Genomic DNA, 15,345 nt, shown 5'->3' with positions numbered 1-15,345 from the left:
CACAGTTAAAATTAATTAATAGAAAAATACCCACTTTCACGTGGGGACAGAGCTACCACTGAATAGGTAGGGAAGAACACGGGCTGTGCTTCAAAAATCCAGTCAGAAGTTATTTAGAGTTATCTTGCTAGAAGCATTACATATAACTGATATTCTTAAGTTCCTATGATCTGCTGGGATGTATTTGTACATGAGAGAGGAGGGAACAATGTAAAAAGTACTATTTTATATGGGCTTCTGTTGACAGTTTTTCTTTATTCGGAAGTGACAAACATCGCGTTTGGGGGAAGCTACGTTTGTGGAGAAGGTAGGCAAAAGACATGAAGACACCACAGAAAGAGGGACAGCGACCTCCCTGACCACAGGCGCTGCCTCGAGAGTTACCTCAACAACCGCCCCTCACCCCCCCACGGCCTCCCCGCTCCCCCCTGCTCTGTGGGGAGCCCACACCGAGGACCGGCCGGTTCCTCGCACACAGCCGCCCCACTCGAGACGGGGAGGAGCGGTGCGGAAGTATCGGGGGTGGCAAAGGTGACCACAGGCCCGAAGCCCCCTCACGCTCCCCCCAACCGCCCCTCACCTCACCTCCCCGCCCGCCGCCGCCGCCGATTCAAACCGCTCCCCGCGCCGCCCACAGCCAATGACAGCGCCGCTCTCTGCCGTCACCCCCGCCCACCCCTCTCGCCTCCCGCTGATTGGCTGCTAGACGGACGCGGGCTCGACGGGAGCGGCCAAGGGCCAATCGCGGGCCTAGCGCTGCCCCGCCCCGTCCTGGGGCGCACTGAGGAGATCCGTCCCGCCATTGGATAAAGGTTTTTCAGCCCCACCAATCAGCTGCGGGGATCCCGTTCGGCTGGGAAAGGCCAATGGGGTTGGATGGTGGGGGAGCACCGGCCCGCCGGAGGGAACCAGAGGAGGTGACCGGTGCTCCCCCGCCCCGCCAGAGACGGACGGCAGCTAATCGACCGCTTCCCTTCCCGCCAATTGCAGCGCTGCGCTCCCTACTCCAGCCAATCACCGCTAGATTCCATTCTGGACCAATGGCCACTCGCGGCGCCCCCCCTTCGTCCCAGCCAATCACTGGCTGCAGCTTTTCTACCAACCAATGGGCACCCCCCTACCTCGGAGAGGGTTTACATTCTTCCCCACCCAATGGCGAGCGTCCTCTGTCAGCGGTGAACCAATAGGAGAGGAGCAGCGAGTGACAGCTGCCCAATGGGAGCCGCCGACTCTCCCATCCTGCGGAGCGGGGGGGTGTGGGGGTGTGGGTATCTCCCCGCCGCCGCCGCCTGAGGAATGTCAACTATTCAACATGGAGACGGCGGTTACCAGGCTCGAGACACTGGTGAGTCCGGGCGGCGGCCGGGCTGAGGGACGGCCGGGCCGGCGGGCGGGAGCGCTTCGGAGGACACAGCGCTGCTGCCTGAGGGAGGGAAAAAGAGGGGGGGGGGCGCGGGCGCGGCTGAGGGGGGGGGCGTCAGGGGAGAGCGGCCGCTCTCCCCTGACGCCCCCCCCCCCCCCCCCCCCTCAGCCGCGCCCGCGCCCCATCCGGGCCCTTGAGCGGAGCCCTCGACGGGGCGACCGCCGTTCGGGTCAGGCGAGTTCGGCCGGGCCGGTCCATTCCACTGCTTCCCCCCCCCACCCCCCCATCTCCTCCCCAGAGGGGCGGGGCTTGATGGTGCCGCTCCATTTTCTCTCAGGGTGGAGCTCTCACCTGGGCTGAACCATTTTTCGTTTTTTCCCCCTCTTGCGGGGGTGCCCGGGGATGAGAGGCCGGATGGGCGGGTCCATTGGGGGAGGAGGGGGGGCGCGATGCGGCGGGATGGCTTCCCGCCGGCGATGGATGGATGCCCGCCGGAGATGGATAGCTTCCCGCCGGGGTGTCGCGCTTGGGGCTCCGCTTCTCCTCTGCCCCTCCGGAGAGGAGAAGCGGAGCCGGTAGCGGGAGGGGAGGCGGTGAGCTCCCCCATCTCCTCGCCGCGGGTGGGCGCTGCCGGGCTGGGCCGCTCGCCCTGTGGTGAGGGGCGTGTGGGGGCTGCCCGCCCGCCGGTCCCTCAGGAGGGGCGTTCCGGCCCCTTCAGACCTCCGTTTTTCGCGGGGTCTCGGTTATAGCCAGTCCTGAGAAGAGAGAGCGGCTTTTTTTTTTTTTTTTCTTTTCCCCCCCTCAGCCGTTCAAGTTCATGTAGTTTTTCACAGCGCTTAACTTGGTTTCAGCGCTCTTTGGGCCGGCCCCTGAAGGCAAGTTACCTTCTGTAACAGCCGCCTTTCTGCCGGCCCCGCGCGTGGAAAAGCAAATAAAAAAAAAAAAGGAAAGGAAAAAGGAAAAATAAAGGCTTTCACGTATTGAGAGGCAACAGTCTCTTTTAAACAGCCACGTTTTGTGTGGCACCCTTCAAATCTTGGTCTTCATTTTTGCTTCTATATACTGTCATCTTGTTTGCCCTTTCAGTTAAAATGCTTTGGGAATATTTTATGCATCCAGATGCTTAATAGATACTATAACTTCCGCGCCTAAATCCCTACATAAATTAAAGTGCTCGTACTGACACAGTTCTCCAAAATACGATGCTCCTTGGGTTTTTGCTTGGAAACTTCCAGAAGTTTTTGTAATTTTGATTGTCCTGGCTGCAGTGTTAGGTAACTTAATTGATAAACCGCAAGTGTCCTCATGGAGAAAAAAGTATATTATTCAATACAGAGACAAATAATAACAGTAGATTTGTCTTTGGGTTTTTTTTTTGTTGGTTTTTTTTTTTTTTTTCCTCTGGCAATCTTGGTTTCTAGTTTCAATCAAGAAATAAGTAAAAATGAGTTTAATAGTCTCCTAGTTCTTACCTGTACACAATGACATCAACTAAGTGGAATATTCAAGAGAAATTAAGAATAGGAAGAACACTGGGAGAACGTGGTGGGGAATATTGTGTATCTACATTATCCCCTAAACTGATGAGTCCTAGACTTTCACTTCAATACACAAAATCGGTGTGCTGCTTAATGCCCCGTGTTTAAACTTGTTTAGTTTACTTTTACTTACTTTATTGCTCCTTCAATCACTTTTCTCCAGCACCAGCATAATGGGCCCCTTAAAGCATTAGGAGCAGTGGGCCAGTAAGTGTTTGTTGTCTGAAAAGAAACGACTGGCTGAAAGTTGTCTAAATGTGAGCTTGTTCTGCTAAGGTGCCTTTGTCACCTCACTGAGCGACCTGCATGTCATTGCAACAGTAAGACACTTCCGAGTTAGTATTTTGAGCTACAATACTATTTTGGTTAAGAAATAAAAAGTAAGACTTTGCATAAATGCCAAAATACCTGCACTAGTCGAAAAATGAGAGAATTCAAACTATCCTACCTAATTCTTAGTTTTACTGCACTTCAAAAACAAAGTGGTGTGTTTTGTTTTAGTTGTTTTTTTTTTCTTTGAAGAGACCATGCTTTTGAGGAGCTGAGGTGATTTTTGAACTGCAGTCATCATACTGAATACTTAAGAATGGTAATAATATACACTATTTGAATTCAGTGACATACTACATTCTTGTCAGAGCTCTGAAGTTATTCTAATTTCAAATTCAAAACCTCAGCTTTGCCCGTAGTGTAAGCTTGACCCTCCATATCTTTTGTTAGTGTTTTGGTTGGTTTTTTTTTTTAAAGTCTAGTTTAGAAATAATAATTTAGAAATCTCTTTAGGAAAACCCAGGTTAGATGTTGATGTTTATTATTTATTTAATGTTGTGGTTTATTTCTGTGTTTTATTGAAAGTCTTGTTTTAAAGTTTGCTCATTAGTGATTCTCATTTTAGGACATGTAAATAATCAGAGAGGTATTTTGGCCCCCTTAAAGTTTACAGGGGCTTTTATATATGGTAATGGAAGAAGACAGCAATGGGACACTGTTTTATGAGCTACTTTCTGAGTAGACCAAAATGATTGCTGCACAAATAATTTCAAGGTGGAGAGGTCGGTCAGGTCAATTATCCACACAGATGGTGTGTGACAACTTCCAAAGGTTTTGAGATTGTAGCTTGGGCTTTCACCCTGTTCTAATTACCCCAAATCATTTGGGTAATCCATTTGAAAATGGAATTGATTTTGTTTTCGCCCTGCTAGTCTAACATTTTTCTGTTTGGCCCTTCTGTTAATTTCTTCTAGCAGAAGATGGAAGATGGTATGCGTGGCTGCCTTCTTCCATTAAAACTGCTGGATGGCACAAGGCAGTTGCATCTTCACCTGTTTATTTTGTTTTCTTTTTTTTTTTTTATAAGAAAAGGGTGATTTATTAAATACACCTTGAACAATTTCACTTACTAGTTTCCTATATCCAAACCTTATTCAAAAGTGTAATATTTTTCTTTGCCCTTGTTTATGTTAGTCGGGATATGTATATTGGCAACTATGTCTCACATATTACAGCTTTGTGTCTCTGGTTTTTCTTTCTTCTCATTGTTTCTTCTTCCTGGATTTCCTGTGAAGTCAGCTTTCTCCACAGAAGTGTGATAATATAACACTTCTTATTTCCCTAGGGGTTTTGACATGCGTTTCATGGACAGCTTCATTTTAGTCTCATGGAACCAGGGATAAACTAATTTGTAGGAGCTTGAGAAGAACAATGTGTATGAAAATACCAGGTAGTCGATGGTTATGTGAGACTATTGCTCAAAGTACAATAGCAAGAAGAGCTGAATGAACCATAACATCTACAATATGAGATTCATTATGTGAAAGATTGTAAAGCTGACTTGTTAATAATTCAAATAAGAATACTTACTGGGTGCTGGACTTTCGGACTGTGGCACCTGAGGCTGCGCTGCACAAGAGTTCATTGAAGTCAGCTGGGACTGGAGATCTTTCCAACCGCTTCAGCAGACACAGAGTCAGACCTCTCATGAAAGTACAGCACATGGTAGTTGCTGGTGATAAACGTATCCTTCTGTACAGCAACCGTTTCATGACCCTTCAGTGCTCAGGAGTTCACATACCGAGCTAGTGCCTTCCAGCACGCACTTCAGCAGTCCACTGTGAGAGATTTTGTGGACATCCATTTAGTAAAATTTGGTAAGAAATGGACAAACTGTCAGATGAGCTGAGAGCAAGGTAGTTAATTTCTGTCACTGTATTTTTGGTATTGGGGACCTACTTTTTTCTTTGAGTGGTGTCTGTCCAGTGCCCTTTTTATGTTGTACTACTAGTGATCATGCACAAAAAGCAGTGCAATGTTAAAAGGGCATTGGCCAGCAATACTATCTACGTTACTCGTTAGTCTTATTCTTATTATAGCCACAAGTCAAAAGTCACTGTCTGATCCCAGAAGGTGATTTGCAAAACAACTCCCAAATGGGATTGTCGCTAGTTTATTTTTTTGCACTCATTGTCCTCTATTTATTTGCCAAGGAGAAACATTAGCTGGTCTTTTAATGACAAATACCATCAATTCTGTGCGTGTGTTTCCTTAGAATTAAGTGCCCTACAAAGAGGAAAGAACACTGTATAGCATTCTTATTTCCAGTGTTCTAGAGAAATACAGGCGTGGAGTTCACTCAGGTTGTTGCTCTGTGTGCATTAGCAATCATTCATCTCTTTCCACTCCATTCCCCTGTTTCTTTGCATTTTGTTGTTAAGAATCTTAACACCTTCAAACCCTAAGAATTCTCAAGCTCTTTATATGAAGTTACTGTTTTATTTAAAAGAAACACCTTTATTGACATTTATGAAATACACCCCTACTTTGATGGTGCACTGACATCCATGTGGTAACCCCAGTGGTAATGTGCATCCACAATGTTGGGAAATGAGTGTGTGTTTAAGTGCATTTTAAAGTGATTCAGCACCTGCAAATAAGAAGAACAAACTCTGGTATCCAAAAAATGTTCCCTGTAATGCAGTTCAAGAACATCTGTCTGATAGCAGTTTAGAATCTTTGCTTGCTCTGAGGCAAATCTAAAAATTGAAAGCATTTGGAAATATAGTTTCTAGTTTAAAAAGCACCAAATTGTTTGAAAATGAATTTCTGACCGATCTGTTGATCGTTTTGTGGGGTGTTTTTCTCCTCTTTTTTTTTTTTTTTTTTTTTTTCCCTTCTTGGTCAGTGGAATGACAGGCATTATGAATAATAATAATAAAGTCTTGAAATAGGTGAGTTCTTGTGTGTCTGTATTAGGACTTGGTGAACATGAAACTTACCCAATTCTCCATGATCCACAGAAACCACTATGTGAATTGACCTGTTTTTTTCCGATACATATTTTGAGTACATTGATTACTTGTACAGAATTCTTGCTGCTAACGAATGCTCTGACTTTATTGCACTACTGTACTTTACAGCTAGCAGTGCAATAGTATTGTCAAAGCATCTGAAAGCAGAGTGCGCAGCAATGGCTTGAGCCTGGCCTCACACTTTCTAACACTTTCTTCTAAGCCTGTGAGTAAATTACGAATTTGTTTCACAAACTGCATTTTCTGTGTGATTGTTGTGCAGTACTCATCATACAAATGGTCCTAACCTGTAACCTTAAGGTGAGATTTTTGCAGGTGTACGTTTCTTGAAATACAGCAAGAAATAAGTATTTATAAAGCAAAGGAAAAATGGATCACAATGGAGGAATATATGGTGCTTTGAAATTGCGGATAATAAATTTTGTTTCTTTTAGAGTTAGCATACTTTCAGGAGAAAGCAGTGATATTTAACTGTGTTAATATTTTCATTAAGCACAAATCTTAAAATGATAGCCACAGCTTTCAGCTTCACATTCAATTTTTCATATCTTGAATCACTGTAGTAGCATGGTATTAGTGCCTTTCTGTCGTTCTGTAAATCTCAATCAATAGTGAATATTTTAGGGACAGAGCTTCATGGATAATTTTGAAAGCCACCCATATTCTTTGTTTGTCTTCCCAATAATCAATAATCAGATGGAGGAGCTGAAGAAAAGCAAAACATGGTCTTTTGGGGGTGCCTGCCCCTAGAAATGAAAACCTAAAACTGTTTACTAGTGGAGGAGAACAGAAATGATTGAGCAGTTAGGAAAAACCCCTCATAAAGAAATCCCTCATAAACTCTTTAAAAATATATAGTGTGATAAAAAGTATTTTATTCTTGCATTTTATAATGACTGGTTTTCTGGGGTAAATGTGGAAAGGAGTTTTGTTGGTCAGATGATGAGTTGTGGGAGTAACAGGTGAAAGCTTACCCTTGGATTTATAGATGCTCAAGGACTTTACTAGATTTATTTTTTTTAAGCTATTAATTGAAAAATTGCTGAAGGTGTGTATATATATGAAAGATCATACACTTTCAGTACATCAGAAAGGGGATTTTACTTGTAGAATATCTTGGATCAAACACTATTCCTTTGGGCTATCTGACATTCCAGATCCTCAAAGGTATTAATGGCAGTTCCTGAAGGTGGATCCCAAGGCTGATGTTTAAAACATAAACATCCTTTTGGTATCCAGGCCTGGCTACAGGCTACATCCAAAGACTATTGAATGTTGTCACTTTAGCTACCATTATAGCACTGCTAGTTAGTGCTTTTGGAGACAGGTAACAAATATAGCCTTATTTCGATCCTTAAAAAAGTTGTAATGGTTACTTCAGGGTTAACCTCAATATAAGTAGTGAAAAACAAGTTAAGTAAGTTACAAGCATTTTTAACTTGCTTTCATCATTGTCTCTTTTGTGACTGTAAAATCCCCAAATTATTACGTTAAGAAATTCACAAGGTTTTTGTGAACTGGGAAAACAGCCTTTCTTTAAAGCAGAAGTCCTTAACAGAAATTAAAATTGCAGACTAAAATTAATTAAGTAATAATACTATCACCAGACTGTTTTACAAGGCAATTAGATAATTCTCCGGTGGCTTATTTATCCCAAGGAAAGAAATGTGAAGTCATCAATTTTATTACCTATTTGTCAGTCTCATTTATTGAGGAATAATAAAATGTATTATGGATATTATAACCATCTGAGAGAATGCATTCCTAATATAATTAATAATAAAATCTCTGTTGATGTACTTGGATCCTGAACACTTATTCATAATCTCCGCTGTGTAAATAACCTAGTATTGCAGTTTTGCTAACAGAACCTTTAATGTTTCAAAAGAAAAGCAAGTAGCCAAGAAAAAGCTCTAAAAATTGATGGAAAATATGTTAAAATCTCAGGAGAAAACAATCACACGTCTTCTGCATCAAGTGAAGACCAGTTTAAAAAAGATGCATGTTCTTTTCTATTGATTTAACTTACCTCCTTGGTGTAGTTCTTAAAAACTTAATCTTGAGAGGTTTGGCGTTCCAAGGGAGATGGAAGATAATATAGGAAGAGATGGAAATGTTCTAATGCATTTTGGGTTGCTGCATGAGAAAGGTACTAATGGCAAGATGCAAAGAGAGCAATTGGGTAATTTGGGTTAGACAAATGGAAAAAGGATAAAATTAATAGAAGTGTGTGTGTACACACACATTTGATCCTTACACATTAGAGGAAAATGGTTAAGTCTGAAAGTTTATTCCTTTATATTTTATAGGCTAGAGGCATGTCAGCACAGTTGGCAAACGTCAGCTAATGGAATAGAAACTTACTTTTATAGTACATTAGCCTTTAAAACGGAGGCATCTGGCTTCTGTTTTCCTGAAGTACAGGAAAGGCAAATAGTTGGGTTTTGTCTGCAATTTTGTCTTTTAATATTCTGTGGCTGATCTTAAATATTTTAGTTCCAGAAAGCAGAATCTGATCTGGATTATATTCAACACAGACTGGAGTTTGAAATAATGAAAAGTCTTCCTGATAATCCAGCAGCAGAGGTAGTATTTTCAGATTAAATTAATAGATGTTATTGCATTTTGCATGAAGTTGGTAATAAAAGGGTAATTTTCTCTATCACTGAAATATATGTGGCTGTTCTTTTGTCGAGTTGTTAATTTTTTATTGTTATTATAAAGTATTTCTTGCATCATGTATCAAGACAACTGGCCTAATATGAATTCAGGGCAGAAAACAAAAAAAACCCACCCTTGATTTATCGGTATAGTGAAATTCCTCATGCTCTGCTTTGAGAAATGAGTAGTAGCGTTAACACCTAAATTGAAGAGGCATATTCCAATCTGAGCTAAAACGCACCCTTGCTCTGAGATCAAAGATCAACTTGCTAATAAGCAATGACTAAATTCAGATTTGGGGGAGACATGAGAGGAAGAGGAAAACAATAAAATGGCAGCATGTAAAGGATTTTATAAACAAATCCTTGTCTCCGTGTATATTGTGGCATATAGTGGAAAAATAATCTTTTTACTTAGAAGTCCCTAATTCATTCCAACTCAGAAAAGCCATTAAAATCCAACAACACAATAAATTCATCCTCCTGTATTTGTTGTGGAACCACAGAGTTGTGGTGTTTTATTAACACTATCTATCATTTTTGCCTATGAAAAATTAAATATATGGATGAAACAGATGCTCACCGCTACAATTTGTATGTTGTTTCATAATGCCAAGACTTGTAATTGGTATGTGGCCACTTTAATTTTCTCGTCTTAAATAGTTTAAATGTACTTTTAATTTCTACATAGGAAAATCCAGTTGCTCTCTTGGAAGAACTCTCAGTGGTGAAGTCGCGTTATAAAATGTTATGTATGCAGCTGGAAAAAGTTTCCATAGAGCAGAGAGAATCCATGAAGGGGATCCGTGCTGCTCTAGAGAACACAATGAAGATGGTCCAGGCATTACAGCAACACGCTGATCTTGAGGTAGTATTTTCATTTCAAGCACTCGGGTCTCACTCCTGTACATGAATGTGTATTAGTGTAACCTTCACGTAGATGTGAATAGTTCCACTGAAAACTGTTATACGTGCAGACTCTTAGAAGGTAAGACGACCGTTTACCTGAAGAAAAGTTTGCATAATTGGAGCTCTTTGTAAATCACAAGCCTGATTCATCACTCAACAGTTAAGCTGGTGGTATTCAGTTTTGGAGTTGAAGTAATACCATAATAGTGTGAATAGTGCGACACATGTTTGAATAGTTTCATAGAAATTGATGCTTCTGTGCACAGCTGTGTCCCAATTGTATACTGACTTTTTTAAAAAGTAGCTACCTTAAAGAAATTGGAAAGTTAAACTGATTTTGTAAGGCAAAAAAACTGTTAAATAGCAAATGTTTTTTCACTGTCTAAAGTGAGTAAGTTAAAACCGACATATTGTAACATACGTGGTGGAATTGCTGTTTGCGCAAAGAAATAAGTTTTTCTCAGTATGATAATGCCTATCTATTAAAAAAAAACAAACACCACCACCACATTTTCTTAAGTCTTCATACACTGCTTCATTACAGTTTTGAAGAGGTTGTGAAATCATTCATTTTGTCCCTTTACAAATAAGGTGATTTAGATCAAAAAAGCTAATTTATAGTCTAGTGGCAGAGACAGAACTGGTGTGACTAAAACATATTCCCAGACCTCGGCTCTCACTTTAGTGTTCTAATGACAGTGCACTGAGATAGTGTTTAATCTGTCAGCAGCTCTAGACAAGTTACTGGTAAGTCTTTATAGATAAAATGTACTGTATAATGATTTAAAAGACGGTAGTTATATGTCGCAGAAAGGAAAAAAGATTTTCTTTCCCTGTGTTCCAAGGATATGCTGCCAAGAATAATTTCATATTTGGATTTTACTAAAGTGGAAGACTCATCTCTCTTGAGTTATATTTAGACCTTTTAGATAAAGATTTTCTTGTACTCTGGATATTTCCTAAACCAAAGATGGATTAAACTGTTATGGAGAAATGTAAGTCTTTAAGTGAAATACTTCTTTTTGTTGAATAATTTATCTTCTTGAATCATTTGTAGTATTGATGTTAAAGGAAGATTATGGTTGGCTTTTTCAGAAATACATAACTTGTAAATTTGCTTTCATTTGAAGGAAAGTAGGAGTCTACTATTAGTTTCCATGAGAAAAGGGCTTCTGTAAATATTATCATCCTAGGAACTCTGTCGGAGATATCTGTGTTTGTGGTGTTTTTTTGTTGTTGTTTTTTGGTTTTTTTTTTGTAGCGCTTACCTCTGTCAGAAGAAGAACAGAGTGCAGCACAGCAGTTAACCTGCCAAACTGTTAAAGAAATGGAATCGCTAGTGGAAGAGGTAATTAGGCCACAGTGTGTCACTATTCCAGAAACCATTAATCCTGAATATAGCTCTGCTGAAGTCAGAAAGGCTGGTTTTACGACTTCATACCTCTCAAATGAATGGAATTTTTCAGAAATTAGACTAAATTTTCCAACAAACCTTTTCATTTTTAATGTATACTGATTATGATTTGTTCCAAATAAATTGTCCACAAAGGAGAAGTTTGCTTTGATGGAAGACTTTGTTTCCCTTATTTTTTAATTGGGATATGTTTATGTTTATTTTCAGCGATGCAGTTGGTTGCTCTTGTCAATTCTATTGTTCTGTTAGTGCATTTGGGTGGGAGTGAAGAATGTAATTGATTCAAACCAAAGTATATCAAAGTGGAGAGAATTCTACTTTCCTGTAAAATATTAGATACATTTTGGAATATGATTAACAATAAGTATATTCTAATTGTAATGCAGTAGAACATAGATCTAAACTAATAATTGTTAAAAAGTCAGATGTTCTCCCATAGCTACTCAAAGCACAAACTTCTAATATAATTATCTGCAAAGACATGGTCTGGGTCTCATATTAAAAGCCAAATATTAAAGAAGGTTAATAGCGTGTAATTATCTTATTGACTTTATCTTTTTCTGCATGTCTTCTCACTGCCCACTACTCTTCTGTCAAAGGATGCCTCGCTTTCTGTCCCTTTATTGCCACAGTTGGTTTGCATGAAAGCCATCCAGTATCTTGCAGCTTCATTCATTCTTCAGTTCCAAATATCTTCTGCTACCTTGATCAATGCTCTCTGTTTCTGTCTTTCCATTATTTAATTCTAAAGCACTTAAGATACAGCTGGCATAACATGGGCCCAATGCAAAATGTAGCTGTATCCTCCAGCTACTGAGGGCAGTTTAATTGGTATCAGTCCCTGTGTTGTCACTGAGTGTGTTTGAAGACGTTCTCTGAAAGGCAGAAAGGATGGAAAGATGTCCCAAAGGCCCTGGGATTTTTTCGTCAGTGCTGTCTTTCTGGCTGAGGAGAGTTAGATATAGCTACCTTCATCTTGTCAGAACTGTCAGCCTCTGAAGGTTGCTGGAGAATAGGAAAGCCATCTTTTTCCTTTGCTGTGTGTGCAGTGCCTTCAGCTAGGTTCATACCGGAATGCAAAGGAGAAAGCTGAACAGGCTCATCTGACTTGTATATAAATCTTTCTGTGTCCATTTTAAACTTATTTTTATTTGAAACCAGGGTTTGTTTAATGCTGTTTTGCTGTTTACTTCAGAGGCTGCAAGATCCTTGGTTATCCAATGGCAAAACGTAATTACTCATGCCGAAATGAAATTGTAAAAAATAATTTCTAAACGGAATTCCAACAAATCTTGACGTTATCTTGTGTTTATTTTTAGCCATTTTGTTCAGGATCTACAGTCCCTGGCTCAACTGAAGGTAAGTGCTGAAAGAATAATCTTGCTGCTGTTTTCTTTTTTTTTTTTTTTTCTCCTCTCCACTGATGCCCCCCACCCCCCAGCCCCAGGAAGTGAGCTTTGTGAATAGTACCAATCTCTCAAGACTTCCGTCTCTAACATTGAACTCCAGTCGTTCTGTGCTATTTAAACATGTCAAGTTACCACCTAGAATTCAGGGAGTAATGAATTAAACTACTTAATTTCTGAAAAAGGCAGATGATGTAAATATCTTCAGCCGACAAATAAGCTGCGTTATCCCTAGTGCAGTATGTCCAGACCTCACAGTAAGTAGGAATAGGCTGAGACCTAGGTATGGTTTCTGACCTCTGTCGTTTAAAAAACATAGAGCCTATGATACACAGTAAATTAACCGTTTTCACTCTCAGGTGCTCATAACTACTGCTTTTATGTAAACCGAAGAATTTAGACTATAATGTAAGAAACTGACCCCTTAGTTACATTCCACATATAGTTCCCATGTCTCTGGGAGTTTTTCTTTCTTTTGATGAGATTGAAGTGGATACAGTTGTGTTTATGATCTGGAAGAAATGGTGTACTAGTCTTACCATAGAAATAGCTCTGTTTGAATCCATTTCCCCCTAATTATAGAAAGGAATTTCCTTAGTTCTTTTTAAAGGAAAAAAAAAAAAAACAAACAGCCAACTAGTCATTAACAGCCTGAATTTGTTAATCCACATCAGATCTCAAATGAAACGATTTTTCACTGGGTCTGCAGATACAATGATAGTTTGGAGGGAGCATCATCCTTCTCTCCTTCCTCTTGCTGGAAAAAAATCTTTCTTTAGACCCATTTAGGGGGTTTCTTAAAAAGTAATGAAAGTACTTTCTATCTTTGGCCTAATTTCTAAATAAACAAATATTTTCTAATTTTTAGAATTGCAATTCAAACCATTGACTGAAGAAATATTTATGACTGTACCAAGGAGTATCAGAAGTACTGTTAAACTAGCAGACTTGAACAATTTGTACAGGGAGTTATTTAACCACTTTGTTGTAAATAAGAACAGGTAAGACTTAAAGCCATTTATTAGTAACAATTTTATAAGCTGTAAAGAAATTCAGCCTTTTCAAATTAAACAAAAACAGCTAGTTAACCATTTTCTGCTATATTGTAACTTCATCATTTTGATTTTACTCTCCTAAACCCTTCTTAGTTAGGGTTTACCCTAAATTGTCAGGCTATTGTACAAACCCCCCTAAATTAATTTGTATAAAAATGGCTTGTGTGATTCGGTAATTTTTCAAACTGCATGTCAGGTTCTTCAGAAATGGAATTTTTCACTTTGGTTTCAGCATACAGATGTCCAAAACTGGGGGTCTATTCAGGAAAGTTTTACTGATGCACTTACCCCGCCAAACCCTTTTAGCTTTCAGAATCTGCACCCAGACTGGAAGAGCAGAGCCCTAATGCTGATCCACGACCCCTGAGCCCTGCCCTCCCCGCCCCAACCCCTCCTGCCTCCCCAAGCCCCAGTCCCTCTCTGGCACGTGTGCTGCGGATTTCTTGCAGGCTGATGTTAAAAATGAGGAAGTTTTGAACTCGGGAATTCTGTCTCTCTAACCCTAAGGTTGGATTAGCAAACGACTGTTCACAGTTTGAAGTAGCACAGAAAAGTTGATGACAGTCTGAATAAGTATGAAAATTACAGAGTACTTGCAAAAATCATTGATTAAACAGTATGTGCTTTTTAGCCTTTTTCTGCCAGACCTGGTTTGATACCCTGTTTTGCTAAATAGTTTGCTTTTGTCTTACAGAGCAGCATTGAGTGTTTCACAGATGAACAAGATGAATATGAAAGCGACTGACTCAAGAATACAAATCTTGAAAGAACTTGCTATTGCGGAACTTGACAAACAAGGAAATGTTAAATTGGTTATGTAGATGTAAGCACAGTCCATTCTCATTTGACACACGAGTGTCTTGATCATAGCTCCTGGGTTATCAGCAAGCATTTCTCTGGTGTCTAGGAGTTGTAATTCCACTGTTGGAAAGCTGTTGATGTTTCTGTATACAATTCTATTGATAGTACTTAAAATGGGAGAGTTAAAAAGCGTTGAGGTTGGTATTTTATGTTAGATATTTATCGGACTTCAGTCGATGTGTTTTTGAAGAATATTGTTAGCCATGTGACACTTCCATATTCTTGTTTACATTCCTGAGTGGGTTTTTAAGACAAATAACCCAAACCACTTAATTGTACTTACATTCCTGAATAAATGATGAAAGCTAAAGAGATGAGGCTGCAGATTTATTACACTTTTGTTTACGTGACTCCTGACCCTGAGCCCTGCCCCTGAATGTGGTCCCTGACCCTTTCCATTTTCCTTTGATGTGAACTATGTGAACTGTGGTTGTTTTGGTTTTTTTGTTTTGTTTTGTTTTTTGTTTGTTTGTTTTTTGTTTTTTTTTTTACAGTCCAGCAAAATTGCAGATGCTCAGAATAGCTGTGGTTGGAAGGAACCTCTGGAGATTGTCCAGTCCAGCGCCCTGCTCAGAGCAGGGCTGACTACAGCAGGTTGCTCAGGGCCGTGTCCTGAAAAACTCCAAGGATAAAGACCACAACCTCTGTTGCAGTGGTTGGCCACCTTCACAGTAAAAAAAGGAATTTTTTTTTTTCTCAGGTTTAATGTTTTTATGTTTATTTCAGCCTAATTTGAGAGAGTAAGGTATCTGAAGTTTATTAAGTTTCTATGTTTTCTTGTGAGAAATGATGACTGTCAAAGGAGAGAAATGTAAATTAGTGCCCATAGGAAGG

The 15,345-nt window shown here is 40.2% G+C and overlaps 1 protein-coding gene across 1 annotated transcript; it reads left to right on the top strand.

Moving 5' to 3' along the window:
• The first annotated feature begins 1,255 nt into the window (after positions 1 to 1,255).
• SKA2 (spindle and kinetochore associated complex subunit 2) lies at positions 1,256 to 14,819 on the top strand. The gene is made up of 7 exons (XM_082492980.1): positions 1,256 to 1,345; positions 8,703 to 8,792; positions 9,558 to 9,734; positions 11,037 to 11,123; positions 12,509 to 12,548; positions 13,464 to 13,596; positions 14,345 to 14,819. The coding sequence occupies exons 1-7, from the start codon at positions 1,313 to 1,315 to the stop codon at positions 14,469 to 14,471; spliced, it is 687 nt and encodes a 228-aa protein (XP_082349106.1). The 5' UTR covers positions 1,256 to 1,312; the 3' UTR covers positions 14,472 to 14,819.
• The last annotated feature ends 526 nt before the right edge of the window (positions 14,820 to 15,345 follow it).

Source organism: Vanellus vanellus (assembly GCF_965231255.1).
Source record: "Vanellus vanellus genome assembly, chromosome: 19".
Lineage (NCBI taxonomy): Eukaryota > Metazoa > Chordata > Aves > Charadriiformes > Charadriidae > Vanellus > Vanellus vanellus.
Note: the sequence above shows the minus strand (reverse complement) of the source record. Positions and strands in the feature narration are given on the sequence as shown.

Coding starts and splice junctions, on each gene's coding strand:
- SKA2 (XM_082492980.1), top strand. CDS start 1,313: ATGGAGACGGCGGTTACCAGGCTCGAGACACTG. Junction 1,346..8,702: donor TTACCAGGCTCGAGACACTG/GTGAGTCCGGGC, acceptor TAAATATTTTAG/TTCCAGAAAGCAGAATCTGA. Junction 13,597..14,344: donor TTTGTTGTAAATAAGAACAG/GTAAGACTTAAA, acceptor TTTGTCTTACAG/AGCAGCATTGAGTGTTTCAC.